The 16,855-nt window shown below is 40.6% G+C and overlaps 1 protein-coding gene across 6 annotated transcripts in view; it reads right to left on the reverse strand.

Moving 5' to 3' along the window:
• The window catches only part of Nt5c2 (5'-nucleotidase, cytosolic II), a 125,489-nt gene that overhangs the window by 30,336 nt on the left and 78,298 nt on the right, over positions 1 to 16,855 (reverse strand). For all 6 annotated transcript variants that reach the window (XM_002728891.7, XM_063282768.1, XM_039101430.2 and 3 more), the window contains one exon: positions 5,438 to 5,511. In XM_002728891.7, the coding sequence (XP_002728937.1) occupies positions 5,438 to 5,511 (74 nt within the window). The remainder of the gene's footprint in view (positions 1 to 5,437; positions 5,512 to 16,855) is intronic.

Raw genomic sequence — 16,855 nt, forward strand, 5'->3', positions numbered from 1 at the left:
GGTCACATAAAAAAGTATATTCTAAATGCCAACGAAAACCAGAAGATGAAATGAGATCTGTGCTGGGGTGGTAGGACATGCCCTTATTCCCAGCACTTAGAAGGCAAAGCCAAATGATTTCCTTGAGTTCAAGGCCAGCTGAGCTTACATAGAGAGTTCTAGATTGATGAGCAAGGGATGATACAGTAGATCCTGTCTCAAAACAAAACAAATCAAGAACAAAATATATAAATGATCAATAATACTAATATAAATGATCTATAATACTTAAGAAATTTCATTATATCAAAAGTCACAACTATGGGCTGGAGAGACGACTTAGAGGTTAAGAGCGCTGGCCACTCTTACAGAGTTCCCTGAAGCACATGAGAGCTCACAACTCCCTGTAACTCCAGGGGACCTGACATCCTCCTGTGGCTCTGCTGGCACCAGGCACACATAAAAAAAGTCTGTTTTAAAAGTCATAAACCATTTAGAAATACTATAAAATTAGGTAAATTGAAAGACTTAACATATACACGGATTAAACAGACTTAATACATCTATGATAAAGTAATCCCAATAAAAATCCCATAGTTGGTCTGTCTGCCTGTCTCTATGTGTTTGTTCATGTGTATACAGGTCATAGTACACCGTGTGCAGTGCATGGGTCATGGGTGTGTACATATGCATGGAGTCCAGAGGTTAACCTTGGGTATTATTCCTCAGGAACCATCCACTTTCTTTGTTCTTATTTATTTTTAAGTTTTACTTCTATTTGGTGTGTGTGTGTGTGTGCATGTGTGGGAATGATGCACATGTGGAGGTCAGAGGAATGATATTAGGTGTCTTCATCTCTATTTCTTGTTTAATTATTATTATTGGGGGCACTTATCACGTACATGTGTGTGTGTGTGCGTGTGTGCGCGCACGACCATGTGTGTGTGTGTGCATGAGCACAGTCTTGTGGAGCCCGGCTCTCCTTCCATGTTTGTGTAGGTTCCAGAAAGTGAGCTCAGGCCTCTTAGCTTACCTGGCAAGTGCCTTTATAGGAGAAGCAATGTCTCCAGCCTGAAGCTCACTTATTGGCTAGGCTGGTTAACCAATGACCTTCAAAGAAGACCTGTTCCCCTACCTCCACCCCAAACCCCAGAGAGCTGCAGTTACTAGTAGGAGCTACTGAACCCACACTTGGCTTTTTAGGTGGATCCTGGAGGTTCTACTCAGGGATAGGGAAGCACTATTAAAGAATATAGCATTTATAAATATGTTATAAACTACAATTAAAACAGTAAGATAAGATTTACGCATAAAAGTTTTTTAAAAATACCAATCCCAAGTACGAATTTTCATTTCCTAGTTCCAAGATCTTCATATTTCTTTAAGCAACACTAACAACATCTCCTTTCTCTTTTCCCTCAACTGGAGTTGAACTGGGATCTGCCGTATTTAGTGTCACCCACATGAACTCTAAGTTTAGCCTGCTTGCCTTGGGATGCTCGCTCGATGGTTTATCTTATCAAGTGGACTGGTCTCTGGGTAGACAGTTTATAAAAGGCACACTGGCCAGTTGAAGGTAAAACAGTCAGTCTGTAAGACTGGCTCACATCTTCGACTTCTAAAAAAGGATTTCTGAGTCATCCTGCTCTTGCCTTTTGTATTCCAACACCAGCTCCTCCCGCTCCATCTCTTACAGAAGTTCTTGGGTGTGGGCAACTCTTACTTTGTTCAGTGTGACACCTAATGTCATCAATGTGAAGTCTCCCTATGATAAGGCATCTGGTAACACTGAAGACTTACAGGAGCTGCCATGATGGCTGGGTGAGTCTTCCGCAGTCTATGCAGAGTCTACACGTGGTACAGGAGAAAAATGACCCAATGTTTGTGCACTCTTTGCTTCTCTTTAATTTGAAATAAGAAAACTGGTATCTTTGCTTAGAGATTCACCCTTCAAGATCCTTTGTGTCTTTTCATGGTTTTTCAGATACGGTGACAGAGGCAAGTCATGGAAAATTCTTTTTCTTCAAACTGACTTTCATTTGAATTCTTCTGGCCTGCTATAGATTTCAAAGATGGTCTGTTCTTTTCACTTTTATCCTGGGTCCCACCTCAAAGAAGTGTTTTGCTGTAAATCTTCAGCCTTGAGGTTCATCAAAGATGTTAGACACCTACATTTGGGTCTACACTGGGTGCCACACTTATTTGCAATGGAAACAAGGCTCCAAAGTCTACCTGCCAGCAACCTGGAGCTTGGGGAGGGGAGGCTGCACCTGCAGGCTGGACTCTGAGAAGAGCAGCATGGTGCAGAGGCACCTTCCACCTTGCTTTGTATGACCCAGTCTCTCGGCAAGGCTGGCTGACCAGTGAGCCCCACGGACCCTCCTTTCTCCTCTTCTCCAGTGCCTGGACTACAAGCCAACAGTTACGTTCAATGTTTTTATGTGGGTTTGTGGAGATGTAAGCTCAGGTCCTCAGGCTTGCACTGTCCTGACTTAAGCCATCTCCACAGCAATGTCTGTACTGGTGGGGCTTTCTTGTTGTTTGTGGTTGGATTTTCACTAATCCATATAGTAACATAAAGGAGCTGTCTTATTAGAACAGTTGTAAAAAAAGAACAAAAGTTGAGGATTCAAATAGGCTGGAAAGAACAGTGGTTCTCAACCTTCTCGAAGCAGTTAACGCAGCTCTCAGGTTGTAGTGACCCAGAATTATTTTGTTGCTATTTCATGACTATAATTTTGCTGCTGTTACAAATCAAAATGCAAATCTGATATGCAGGCTATCTGACATGCAACCCCCAAAGGGGTTGTGACCTACAGGTTGAGAACCATCAGACAAGAAGATTCTAACAGACTAGAATACATGCATCCGAAGTTAGTATTTATTTAGCAGCTATCATATAATACTTTTACTAAACATACTAAACATAGGATGAGAAAAGAAAAGCCCTTGCTTTGAAACACTGACAAGCCAAAGTAAACAGATTATCCAAAGCTACAACTGAGAGAGCTTTGGTGGCACACCTGTAATCCCAGCACTCGAAAAACAGAGGCAGGGGCATTACAAGTCCAGGTCCAGCTTGAACTGCATACAAACTGCATTCAAGCTAGTGACTTCTCAGTGTACTAAGTTGTAGGACATACAGTAAGACCTTATCTTAAAAGCAAACAAACCGTTCAGAAGCTATAGGGTTAAGAACACTTGCTGCTCTTCCAGAGGCACCAGGTTTGATTCCTAGGGGCCACATGGCAGCTCTTAACAGTGTGTTAACTCTAGTTCCAGGGTATCTGATGCCTTCTTCTGGCCTCCCTGGGCACCAGGCACTCATGTGGTATAAAAACATACATGCAAGCAAAAGACCCATACACATAAACAAAAATTGTAATGCTGAGGGGATTTGCCAAGTGTCAGAACTGTCCAGGGAATGACTCATAAAGCATACAGACTACACCAAGTATGCCAGCACACATATGTAATCCCAGCACACATGTAATCCCAGCACACATGTAATCCCAGCACACATGTAATCCCAGCACACATGTAATCCCAGCACACATGTAATCCCAGCACACATGTAATCCCAGCATTGAGAAGGCTGAGGAAAGATAATAAACTCAAGACCAGCCAAGCCAGCTACCAAAACTCACTCTGTCTCAAAAATAAACAAATAATAAATATGTACAAACTTACAGACACACCAAGAATGTTTCTCCCACACACTCCTCTTTATTTTATCACTGTATCTTCCTCTAATGAAGTCTCCTGACTTCAAAGATCTGACTTTTTGTTTCTGTTTTGCTTTTTGTGTTTTACGTGTCAAAAGTTACTCAGTTACTTTTCATGACATCCACTCAGAAAAGTAACTTTTACACTTTAAAGTTTTGTGTATTTAACTTTTTTTTTAAAAAGAGGGACCTCCCTATACCTGTCCAGGATGATCTCAAACTTGTGGACAAGCAATCCTTCAGCCTCAGCTTCCTAACTGCTGAGGCTACAAGTTCACACTGCCACATTCAGCTAGAGACAATTTTTAAAAAGAACTTGTAGAAGATTTTTTTCCAGAGTATTGTACCTGCACCTGAGTGTGTTAATAAGCAGTGTACAGATGCTCATCAATCACTCAAAGCTACAACTCTTAAGGTACATAACATCCTGACAATATTGCCAATGTTTTAAGTTCTGAAGAGATGTACTACAGATTGACATACTGGCTATTTCAACTCTATCTCAGAGACAGAAGGGAAGAAAGAGCACAATGTTGGTCTTTTAAGGAGACTGTGATAACGAGCAAAGCTAATACCGCTTGTTTTAAAAAGCCTTTTATACACGCAATTGTTTTGATAGAAAATGAACACATGTTTTCTGTCCATGAGTAAAGTATTAATGGGCTAGGGAGATGACTAAACAAGTAAGAGTATGTACTGCTCTTTCAGAAGACCTAAATTCAGTTCCCAGCACTCAAGTTAGGAGGTTTACAAACACCATTAACTCCAGCTCTGGGGGAATATGATGCCCTCTCGTGGTGGTCACCTGCATTCTCTCTCACACACACACACACACACACACACACACACACACACACACACACACACACACAGATCATACCCCCACACATACATGTACACATAATTAAAAATAAATCTTCTTTTAGAAAAGAGCAAAACATTATGAAACTGGGTTATAGCTCAGTAGTAAAGCATTTGCCTAGCATGACCAAGGCCCTAGGTTTGACTCCTAGCACCACTGTAAAACAACCATGAAAATGTGTGGGGTTAAAAAGAAAAATGTTGCTGGGTGTGGTGGCTTATGCCTGTAATCCAAGCATTTACATCCCTCCTCAATCCCAAAATAATAAAATATTTACAACTTTGTAATAATTAACTTTCTGGCAGAGTGAGAAATCCAAAAACTCCTCTTTAAGCTAGGTATTGTGACACATGCCTATAATCCTAGCACTTGCGGAGCAGATGCAAAAGATCCATGCAAGTTCCAGGCAGCCTGCATGAGTTCCAGGCCAGCCTGTATGAGTTCCAGGCCAGCCTGCATGAGTTCCAGGCCAGCCTGTATGAGCAAGTTCCAGGCCAGCTTGGAGCACAGTGTGACACCTGCTAAAAAAAAAAAAGTTTTTTTCTATTTTTGTAAAACAAAAAAGAATTCAAGTAAAAAATGCCAAAATATACACATTAATGTATTTTCATTAATCTATAATTTTAGTAAAAAGGTTTTTGACAGGAGTTTTAAAGTAAGGACTTTTTCTAATTATCTGTACAAGCTCAGGAACCAATTCTCAAGAATCCAGGTAACTCAGTGCTCAGTCATCTCAGTGGGAAAACAATTCGACAAAAGCTTCTCACAGCCAATAAATGATTACAGAAACAAGTGACTACTGAACTGCCTGCGAACCCGCTATGTTGTATCAAGATCAGCAGTTCTTAAGAATTCAAAAATCATCACTTACCAGCCAGGGTATAATCCATGTCAAACCCAAAACACTTTATTTTTTCCATGGCTAAACTTCGGTTCACAAACACCCTATAAAAGAAAGAGAAAATCGTATCATGACTGACAATGAAATGCAATCCAGTTATTTTACAATTTTTCTATGTCATTTGCTTTATTTTCCCAACTGACTTTCTGTTATTGTATATATTTACGGTGCTTAACATGGTGAATTGATATTACGCTCACATAGTGACTACTGGGGCATGTAAACATGCCGTGCAGTTAGGTCTCCCTGCCGCCCTCCCTCCTCCTCTGCCTCTCTAGTACACCAGATCATTACCTGTGCTCACAAGTCCTTGACAAACGGCTCCTGCACAACTGGACTTCTGCCCCTCACTCCCACAACTAGTGTGCTCTCTATAGCGATGCAGTTAGCAGCATGCAAGTGATACTATGCAGTACTTCCTGTGTTGGATACATTTACTCAGTACCATGTCATCTGCGTTCATCTAAGTGGATGCAGACGGCTAAGCAATGCCCCTCTGGGGTATATACTTGGCAGAGTTGTGCTGACCCTGCATCTATGGGTGCATCTGTGGTGGTCTGTGTCTTGACTTTTTTGAATAAGGATGAGAGCAATAAACACGGTGGATTTCCTCATTTTCCTTGGGTACTTACATTACTTTAATTTCTTTAGGAAACTTGGTGCCATTTTTCACTGTGGATGTAACGATTTATGCCACACTTGTGTATCCAATAGTGATATTAATTTGAACCTTTCAGACTAGACAATCTGTGATTTTAAATATTTTATTGTATCTGTTAGCAATTTATATGTCTTCCTGAAAGAAAGGCTATTTTTTTTTCAACTGAGTTTTCTTTTCTGCTATTTGCCTGCCTCCACTTAGGAGACTTCTAACAGCTTGGCTGGGTGGTAAGGTAGGCCCATGCTGAAGTAAGCAAGAGGCTAGCTAAGGCAGGAAGAGCAAATTCAAAGCCAGGAATTCAAAGCCAAACTGGATAATGTAACAAAAAATAAAACTGGATATGACATATGTCCCTGTAATCCCAGCAGTGGGGAGTCTAAGGGAGGAAGATCACAAACTGCAGGCCAGCCTGGACTGGCTACATGAGTTCTAGGCTAGCGTGAGCAACAAAAATAGACCCTGTCTCAAAATAAAACAAAAGCCCAAGCAAATAAACAATAAGGGAAATAAGTCAGGTGTAAAGGAGCATTGAGCAGGCTGAGGCAGGCCAACCTCATGTTCAAGCCAGGCTGGGCCATATATGGTGCAGCCCTGTCTAAAATTAAACAAAACAAAAAATCTCCAAGGTCTGAGGAGCTTAGCATACACAATGCCCTTGGTTCAATCCCAGGCATAAAACCAAACATGGTGGCCAACACCTATAACCCCAGGGTGGAGGCAGGTGGGTAGCAGTTCAGGGTCATCCTCAACTACAGAGTGACCCTGTCTGTGTCTGTGTCTCTGTCTCTCTCTCTCGCTCTCTCTTGCTCTCTCTCGCTCTCTCTGTCTCTCTCTCTCTCTCTCTGTCTCTGTCTCTATCTCTCTCTCTCTCTCTCTCTCTCACACACACACACACACACACTTTAAAAACTTCTTTACAGACTCCTTTGTGTTACAAATTATAACGAAATGGACAGTTTTAAAGAAGAACACATTTCCAAAGAATTGCTTAAAATAATTCAATTGAAGATGCAAAACTATCATTTATTTTCTCTGAAAACCATTTGCATCTCATGGATGTAACTACTTCCACACATAGGTTAGCTCCATAAGTCTGTTAGTTTCTTAGTTTCTGAAAGAAGTGTTACATAAAATATTTATACTTTCCTTAAGAAAATGTAAGGAGCAGGTGCAGTGACAAACACCTTTTAACTCAGCAGAGGTAGGCAGCTCTCTGTAAATTTGAAGCCACACTGATCTACATAGTCATTCTGGGTCAGCCAAGTTTACACAGAGAAACTCTGTCTCAGGGTTACTAACCCACAGTCGAAATTTCTGACCCAGAACTGTTCCTGTCTAAAAGAACCGCAGGAACAAAAATGGAGAAGAGACTGAAGACAGGAGCCTAGTATGGCTGTCCTCTGAGAGGCTCTACCAGCAGCTGACTGAGACAGATGTAGATACTTACACCCAACCATTGAACTGAAGTCCGGGACCCCTGTGGTTGAATTAGGGGAAGGATTGAAGAAGCTGAAGTGGAGGGTGACTGGATAGGAAAAACATCAGTCTCAACTAACCCAGACCCCAGGGAGCTCCCAGATACTGAGCCACCAATCAGAAGCATACACAGGCTAGTCTAAGGCCCCTAGCACAGATAGCATAGGACCGAGCCTGGTCTGGCCTCAGTGGGAGAAGATGCACCTAACTCTTCAAAGACCTGAGGCCCTGGGGAAGCAGGAGGCCTGGTGATTCGAACACCCTCTCGGAGATAGGGGGCAAGAAGAATGGGATAAGGAACAGTGGGAGGGGGCCTGAATGTAAATGGCTAGAATGTAAATAAATAATTGTTTAAAAATCTATTTTTTGGAAAATCATTATTTCATCTTGACTTAAGTACAGTAAGGGGAAAAAATATTGTCAGCTGAAAGAAAAAAGGACCTAGAAGAAAACCAGCACCTACCCGGACCTTTCTGTTTTAGTTCTTTTGTTTCTATTAGTTTGAGGTACTAGAAAAGCAAACATAGAGCTTGCACACCAAGCACTCCGTCACAAAGCTACAACCATTAAAACACACACACACACACACACACACACACACACACACACACACACACACACACACTTTCTCTCTCTCTGTCTCTCTCTGTCTCTCTCTGTCTCTCTCTGTCTCTCTCTCTCTCTCTCTCTCTCAGCTCCCAAATACTATGGTGAGCCTGTCGAGTGTTAACCTGCTTTTCACTGACAGCAAAACCTACTTGATGATTGACAACTCAACCTACATAAATCCGTTTGAAAACAACAGAGGAGAAAGACATAATGTTTCTACTTCTAAAAACCAAAAGCTACTACTACTGCTGAGGCTTTTCGACAGGCAAGGGGGCAACTATATGAACCCTTGTTCAGAGCCTCAACAGCTGATGTGCCTAAAATATCCTCAGGGAATACAGGCAGGCATGAGATGAGGAAGATTTTTCTTCCATGTTATGTATCTTAAGAAAGAGGTACAGAACAACATAATTTTTTAAAAAGTGGTTTCAATTTTGATCGAAGAAAGATGTTAGCTGGTTTTAGATGCAGCTGAAGTATCAGAGGAGACACTAATGTAGAAGGAACATCTCAAAGCAAAGCTCTTTTCTTGTTTAGAAAAAAAGACTGCACCTGCACAGCCATGGCAATCTTTCAAAGCAGACCCACTTTCAAAAGACAGCAAGAGCAGGGCATCCTTGCTCATGCTGGGAATAACATACTTCAGAAATATGAAAATCTATTTTTGTCAAAATAATCGTGGCTAAAAATCTACCAAGTTGCATTTCTCATCTTTGACTTTAACTGATCACATTACCTACTCAATCAACAACACAGTTACTGGATGTGTGCCACAGTACACATCTCACTTTGTGACAATTATTATGGAATATCCTTTGGGAACAGTCAGAGCTACAAAACTTTGTACGTTCTTAAATCAGAAACTAAGACCTGCCAAGCGGGTAAATGCTCTTGTGCCAAGCACGGCGTCCTGAGCTCAGTCTGAGGAACCATCAGAGAGGAGAACCCACTCACTCAGTTGTGCTTTAACCTCTCCAAGTGCCAGCGGTGGCATGAGTTCCCACATACACACATTTGCACCCAAATGTGGACACACAATATATTAATGAAACATTTTAATTAGGAAATAATACCTTTTATGAAAAACTTCCATCAAATATCCTTTTTCTTTTCATTCAAAGCAAGTACTCTAATTCATAGAATCAGCTCCTGAGATTTCTAAGAAAGAGAGCATGACTCCTATGCCCTCCTCATTTCTGTTAGGATCTTTCTGTGAAAACCTCACCTATATTCTCAGCTTTCCTTTTCTTTCCCTAACTATGAAACGTAGGAAGAGGAATACAGAAATAAAATCTAATTTGCTGTGTAAGTAAAGCTATAATAACCAAAGGAACGACTGTGTCGTAGAGAACTAAGCCACACACAGTGAGTGCATGTCTATGCTAGGCTTTACAAATACACTACATATGTGCTGAAAGAGAAACCTTTGGCACAGGAGAAAATGTAAACCTGACCTAGCACGTCTCAGGACAGGCTTCAACAGATACTCATCTCTTAGCCTAAAACTAATGGCCATTCCCCACTGAGTTTACAAACTAAAACAAAGTGTAAGATGTTGTGTCAACTACAAGGTTTTAACGGAAAGACACGCTCACTGACCCACATATTTCAAATCAAATAAATTTACATACTTGGGAAAATCAAATTTTTCCATGAATCCCAAGACCTTTCTGCAGATCTGCCTATGCCAGTTTCCTATGAGCTTTTACTAAACTATTAACTAGTAGAATAATTCCACTATGTTCAAGAGCATGAACATATCTGTAAAAATTAAAAGCATGCTTTAAAACATGCAATTATCACCCACAACATCATGACTAAACTAGGCATGCAATTATAAAGAGAACCATAAATCCAAGCACCATCCACAGTTACCACAGATAAGCACTGTGAGCTGGCGATCTGAGGACTAACAGGAGAGAGAGCTTCGAGGAGACACACAGGAACACAGGAACTAAGCACAGATTCCAGTAAAAACACTTAACAGTATTTACCATCCTATCCCACAGCAGTAAGGCAAAAAAAGTCTGAAGAAATTCCATTCAGATACGGATATTAGCTTCAAGAACTAAAATCATTACTATAATGTGCTTTAAGAATAGGGATCTAACAGTTTCAGAGTCAACATAAACATGCAACTTACTATATTTGAAATTCTGTAAACAGCAAACTACTGGTTTGGATCTGACTATAATTTAAAGCAGAATTACCTCATCTGTCACTGGTTTCCGTTTTGCAAACTGAAACTATCTGGGTAAAGTAGTTTCTGAAGTCATATAACAAGATTCTTCTTAAAATCCCTAAAACAATTTTTTAGTGTGTGTGACGTTAGCCTAACTTCTAAAAGACTATTTAGCCTGAACCAGGCCCCTCAACACTATGTATCTTCTGAGACAGTGTGGGAAAAAACACCTCTGTGTCTAATTTAACTTGTCATTGGATATCACTGTTGCTCCACACAAATCCATTTGGAATAGAATTTCTCTGGCAATGGTGAACTGTATCTGTAACTCCTCCCTCTGCTTAGGAGTCACAGTTTCCTGGCCAAGTGCCCGACAACAGTGACTACAACAAGCGAGAGGCCAGACGCAACTGTAAAATGCTCTTGGACATCTATTTTCACTGTAAGCAGCTGCCGTTATGCATTCAAACTGCTAGCAGGAACATTCTAACTGCATCTGAGTAGGCAAATTCGAATTACGAACTATAATAAATTAGTATCGTGTCTGCAAATGTCAGCACTTAGGTTGAGGCAAGAGACCTGCCTGAGCTATAGAATGAGACAGAAACAGAAGAAAGAAAAATGCTATAAATGAAGATTGTTTGTTTTCCAAGACATGGTTTCTGTTTGGCCCTGGCTGTCTAGGAGATCACTTTGTGGACCAGGCTGGCCTCAAACTTAAAGAGATCCTCCTGCCTCTGCCTCCCAAGTGCTGGATTCAAAGGTGTGAGCCAACACCACCAGGGCAGAAATGCAGACTTTTTTATTTTTTATAGCAACTTAGCTGCTTTTTTCCAAATCTATTCCAAAAAATGTCTCTGCATTTTCTCCCACTCAAGTTTAAAGCCACATCCAATTATGTCATGTGCCTCCCTTCACATTTCCAAATGTCTTTAGAATCCATGCCTTCCACCCTGTTCCTGCTGCTAACGACTTAGCAAGGCCATAATTCTCCAGAGAACATCTCCCACCTGCCTGTCCTCACACTGACGCTGACTGCTCTGAAGCAGGGCTGCTGGACATGTGACATACAGACAATGCTCACTCATCAACGTTTCACCAACCCAGGACAGGACAGCACAGACCTCTATTACTCAGAAACTTTTAAAGCAATTTGATAGAGAAATATTTTGCTAAATATAATAATAAAAAGTACTTATAATCTCAGCACTTTTGAACAGAGAGTAGCATGAGCTACAAGTTCTCAAAAAAGGAACATGTTTCCTGTCTCTATGTAACTTGTTTTTACTATATTTTAGGAATATTTCCAATTGAAAAATATATGGGAAATAATAAAAGCTAGACCTCTCAGGGTAGCCAGAGAAATGTTGTCCTAGAGTCCAGCTCTAATCATGTTACTCTCTTGCTAAATTATCTTTAGTCAATGTTCAAAACTACTTAACTAATACATTACCAGTTCTTGAATCTTCAAGGAGTTGAAAGCCTTTTATTTTGCAAAAATCAGGCTGATCAGTATATACTATCCATACCATGCAGTCTTCCGTTATTACTTATTATTTATTAATTACTGCTTTATTAAACAAATTGTCTTTCCTAAGCATGCCCTAAGGTTTTGTTTATGCTGTTAACTATACACTGTCCACTTCTGTTATATTCAAGTTTCTCAAATACTTTCTTTGAAAAAGCCATTTGGAAGTCTGACACTTGGCTCAACTGTTAGGAGCATGTCTACCATTTCAGAACCAGAGGGCCTGAGTTCACTTCCCTATCAGACGCCTTATAACCATTTTAACTACAGCTCCAGGGAACCTGTCATGTACTCCTCTGGCCTCTGTGGGCAACTATACATGTGGTAGACATATAGACACACATGTGCACATATATACAAAACAAAGTAAATCTTTTTGTAAAGACAGAATACTGTGGGGTGAGTTACCCTGGATGGTAGTCTTTGGAGCACTGGAGGAAGTGTGAGTGAGAACATCCTGCTATGCCAAAGAGCTATGCAGTATAGAGCACTTCTGTATTCAGACTGCTTTTCTATTGCATGGAAGAGATTTAACCAACAAATAATTCCAGAGATGTTTTATCTTGGCAACTATACATTCTACCATACACATAAAATACCAAGTAATTCTCTTACCATTTGCTTGATTATAAATTTGAGACCAAGATCTATATCTAGCCTTCCCAACACCAGACAGACACAATAGTTAATAACTGGAATTTAAACTAGAAACCTAGTACCAATGTTTGACAGAGCTTATAGAAAGAACATACTCCTGCTAATGAGTATGAGATTTCTTGTGGGAAAAAATATAATGTTCTAAAATTAAAGAACTAAGGATACCATTTGGTTGAGTCTAGCAAGCACAAGACCTTGAGGTCAATCCCTAGAAAAATGAGTGGCAAGAAGGAAAGATGAGAAGCAAAAGGGAGGAGAGAGGAGGACAGGGGAGGGAGAAAAGAGGGAAGGGAGGAAAGAGGAAGGGAGGACAGTAGTTCTTCAATCAGTGGTATCAGTTGCACAATTCTGCATACACTAAAACTACTGAATTTCATACTCTAAAAAGATATTAAAACTATGTATTTACTATATTCCAAAACAATGCCAGTTATCAACATTCTCTTAAAAATTACAGATGAGACTGTATTGGAGAACAAACCTAAGGTTTTGTACTTGCTGTACAAACAATCCACCACTGAGCTTGACTCCTATCACCTAAATGGATTCTTAAAACTTCCAAGTTCAAGGGCTAGAGAGATGGCTCAGTGGTTAAGAGCATTGACTGCTCTTCCAGAGGTCCTGAGTTCAATTCCCAGCAACCACATGGTGGCTCACAACCATCTGTAATGGGATCCGATGTCCTCTTCTGGTGTGTCTGAAGACAGTGACAATGTACTCATAGAAATAAAGTAAATAATAATTTAAAACAAAAGTGAACAAGTCTCATGTATAGACTGTGGTCTAAAATCATATTACCAGGACAGTTAATATTGCTCCCAGGTGACTAAAATCAAAAAAATAAACCAAATCTAGAATTTAACCTAAACTCTATGTGGTATTTTGTCCAATTTCAAATGAAAAAAAAAATGTTAAACATGGGGGGGGCGCTATGAGAACTGAAGCTAATGGGCAATGTTTATTATCTTTCCACCAAAGGCTTTGAAAGTGCTCTTTAAGGAAATTCATTTAAAATGTTGGGTGTGAGGCAGTAAGATGACTCAGCAGGTAAGGGGCCTGCGTACAAGCTCCAGAGGCTGAGCTTGATCCCCAGGATTCACATGGTAAGAGTGAATCAACTCCCACACATCTTCTGACCTCCATATACACACCAGGGTACAAGTGCATACGCACCCACAAGTTAATTAAATGTATAATAAAAGTTGCTGGGGGATACAATGTCTGATTGCTTGCCTAGCATGCAGAGAGCCCTAGCTTCCATGGGGACGGAGAGCACCCTAACAACTTTAAGGTAGAATTTACTCATTTCACAAAGACACTGGGAAAGAAGTTGGGGCAGGTTTGCTGGGCCGGAAGACAAGGACAGCCTTGGCAATCCCTTTTCAGACACGGAAAGAAAGAAACAAGTGAGACCCCACTGTATTATCTACAAAGGTGCTAAGTGTTGACAGCTGTGCATAATCCTACAACTACTACCACTATTTCCTTCAATCCACAAAATCCATGTCCTTTCACAATACTTTCCCCAACTCCTGACCCTAAATTACCACAAACATCACTGCTTTCTTTTTTTCCTCCCCACGTATGAGTAGGTTTTGGGGGGAGGGGGGCATCAACTTCTAGGGTTTGGGTTGATTGTGTGATTTTGTTGTGCTCTATCCATAGTTCATGTGTGCATCTGTGGGGCATGCATGGGAATTGACATTAAATGTCTACGACTGCTGGCCACCTAACTTTCTGAGACACCGTCTAGCACTGAGCCTATAGCCCGTCAACCTGACAAGCTGGCTAGCCAGTGAGCTCAAGAGAACCCCTGTCCCCACCCCTACTTCGCCAGTTGCTGGGATTGCTGATAAACAACTTTCCTCCCTTGGCTTTTACAGGGATGCTGGGAATCAAACTCAGGTCTGCATGCACAATAAACACTTTAGTGATGGAGTCATCTCCCCAGCCTCTGCTCTCTGTTTGTCATTACAGGATTCACGTATTGGCTGTGTCTGCCTTCTTTTACTTAGCAGAGTACTTCTGACATTTATCCACGTTGCTGCATATATCATCATTATTTCTTTTATTCTCGAGTATCCACTGTAAAGGTATACCACAATTTGGGTTGTTTCCCGGTTGAGACTATTCTATAATGCTGTGGTGAAGCAGCATACATGAATCTCCAAGGACACGTGTTTTCCTTTTTCCTGGGCAAATATCTAAAAGTGGAATTACTAGGGTACATTTATCTTGAAAAGATACTGCCAAACATAGAACTTGCTCTTTCCTTAGCAATGCAGGGGCAGGAGACGCCAGCTGCTGTGCACGGTCAGTTTCCTGCTGTGGGGATAAGGCTGGGAAGCAGAGCCTCACATGCTAGCCAAGCATTCTGTCACTTAGACCCCCCGGTACACACACACTCCCACCAGTATTTTTAGCTTTGGCCGCTCTAACGTGCATGCAATGGCATTTCATTGTGGTTCCTGCCCAGAGTCCCTGATGAATAAGCATCTTTGCATGTGCTTATTTGGCATTTCTTGCTTTTTTCCCCTACTCAAGTGTTTTTCCTCCATTTTTAGCCTGTCTTATAGTAAGAGTTTTCATATATTTTGGATATAGGTTTGTGTGAGCATACTACATTATCAGATACAAATATAAGAATATTTCTCATACTCTGTGGCTTTCCATTTTGTTTTCTTAGTGATATCTTTCAAAAAGTAAGTTTTTGTTTTGAGGAAGTCAAATTTATCTATTTAGTCTTTTATGCTTTAACTAAGAAAATACTTTTCCTTATTTCAGGTAACATACACGTAGTTGGGGCTATAATTCATTTTGCACTGTTTAATATGTGTGTGTAGTTTGTTTAAAATGTAACATCTCAATACTGAAGATGAAATCTTGGGTTTGCTCCCCAGCAGTGCATAAATGGGGTACAGTGGTTGCATGAGTGTCACCCCAACATTTGGGAGGTAGAAGCAGGAGGATCAGAAGTTCACGGTTATCTTCCTATCTAGCAAATCTGAAACCACTTTGAAATAATACGGTCTATAAAACAACCCTTCCACATGGACTCAGTGTTCTCAAAGGGCAGTACACAGGCGCTACATGAGGTTGCTAAAAGAATAGCACAACCTCACTTCTTCTTACACAACTTACTCTGTGTGTGTTTATGTGTACATTTGTGTGTTCATTTAACTCTGTGTGTGTGTGTGTGTGTGTGTGTGTGTGTGTGTGTGTGTGTGTGTGTGTGCATGAACCTATGGAAGCCAGAAGAACAACTGTACGTATAATATTGATTACTCTGGGGCTGGAGAGATGGCTCAGTGGTTAAGAACACCCGACTGTTCTTCCAGAGGTCATGAGTTCAATTCCCAGCAACCACATGGTGGCTCACAACCATCTGTAAAGAGATCCGATGCCCTTTTCTGGTGTATCTGAAGACAGCTACAGTGTACTTATATATAATAAATAAAATAAATAAAAAAAATATTGATTACTCTGTTCTTCTTTCTCTCTCACTACTCTGGAACTCTCTGAGTGAGGTAGACTAGCTGGCCAGTGAGCCCCACAAAGGTACTTGTCTCTGAGCCCAGGGCTGGGGCACCAGGCTGCACCGCCACTCCAGGTTTTTTCACATGGGTCCTAAAGATCAAACCCAGGTTCTCCATTCTTCCAGCTCTAAACATTTTTGTAAGTAGAAAGAGTGTACTCTAAAATAATAATTTGTATGTACAACATAGTAAATCCATAAAGTACTAACATAACTATTGATAATCAAGCATTACATACTATACATAATTATATGGCTTTGATATGGCTGACAGCACAATTGACATGTTAACTCGAGAATCACCACAAAACACAAGTAAAACACCGCACATCCACCTTACATCACTAGGCAACAGGAAATTTTCGCCTCCATCACATCTTACAGGTCAGTACCATGCACGGCCTGCTTCTGTGAAGCATCCTTTCATAGCACACAAACTATTTCATAGATGTCAAAAAGTAACAGACTGATGAATATTAATGATAAAAACAGTGACTATAAGGACTCTAAACAAAGTCAAATTGGTACACAAAATTCTAACACTTGGAAAGTAGAGACAAGAGGACTAAGTGTTCAAGGCTAGCCTAAGGTACAAAATGAGTTACAATACAGCCTGGACTACCTACATGAAACTTGTTTTCAAAAAAATAGTTCCAAAGCACAAAATTTATTCACTTATTTCTAAAAATGGCTACGACTAATAAAGCTAATTGATTTTGTCCCATCAGCCGAGAGGGACA

This window comes from Rattus norvegicus, chromosome 1 (assembly GCF_036323735.1).
Source record: "Rattus norvegicus strain BN/NHsdMcwi chromosome 1, GRCr8, whole genome shotgun sequence".
Taxonomy (NCBI): Eukaryota; Metazoa; Chordata; class Mammalia; order Rodentia; family Muridae; genus Rattus; species Rattus norvegicus.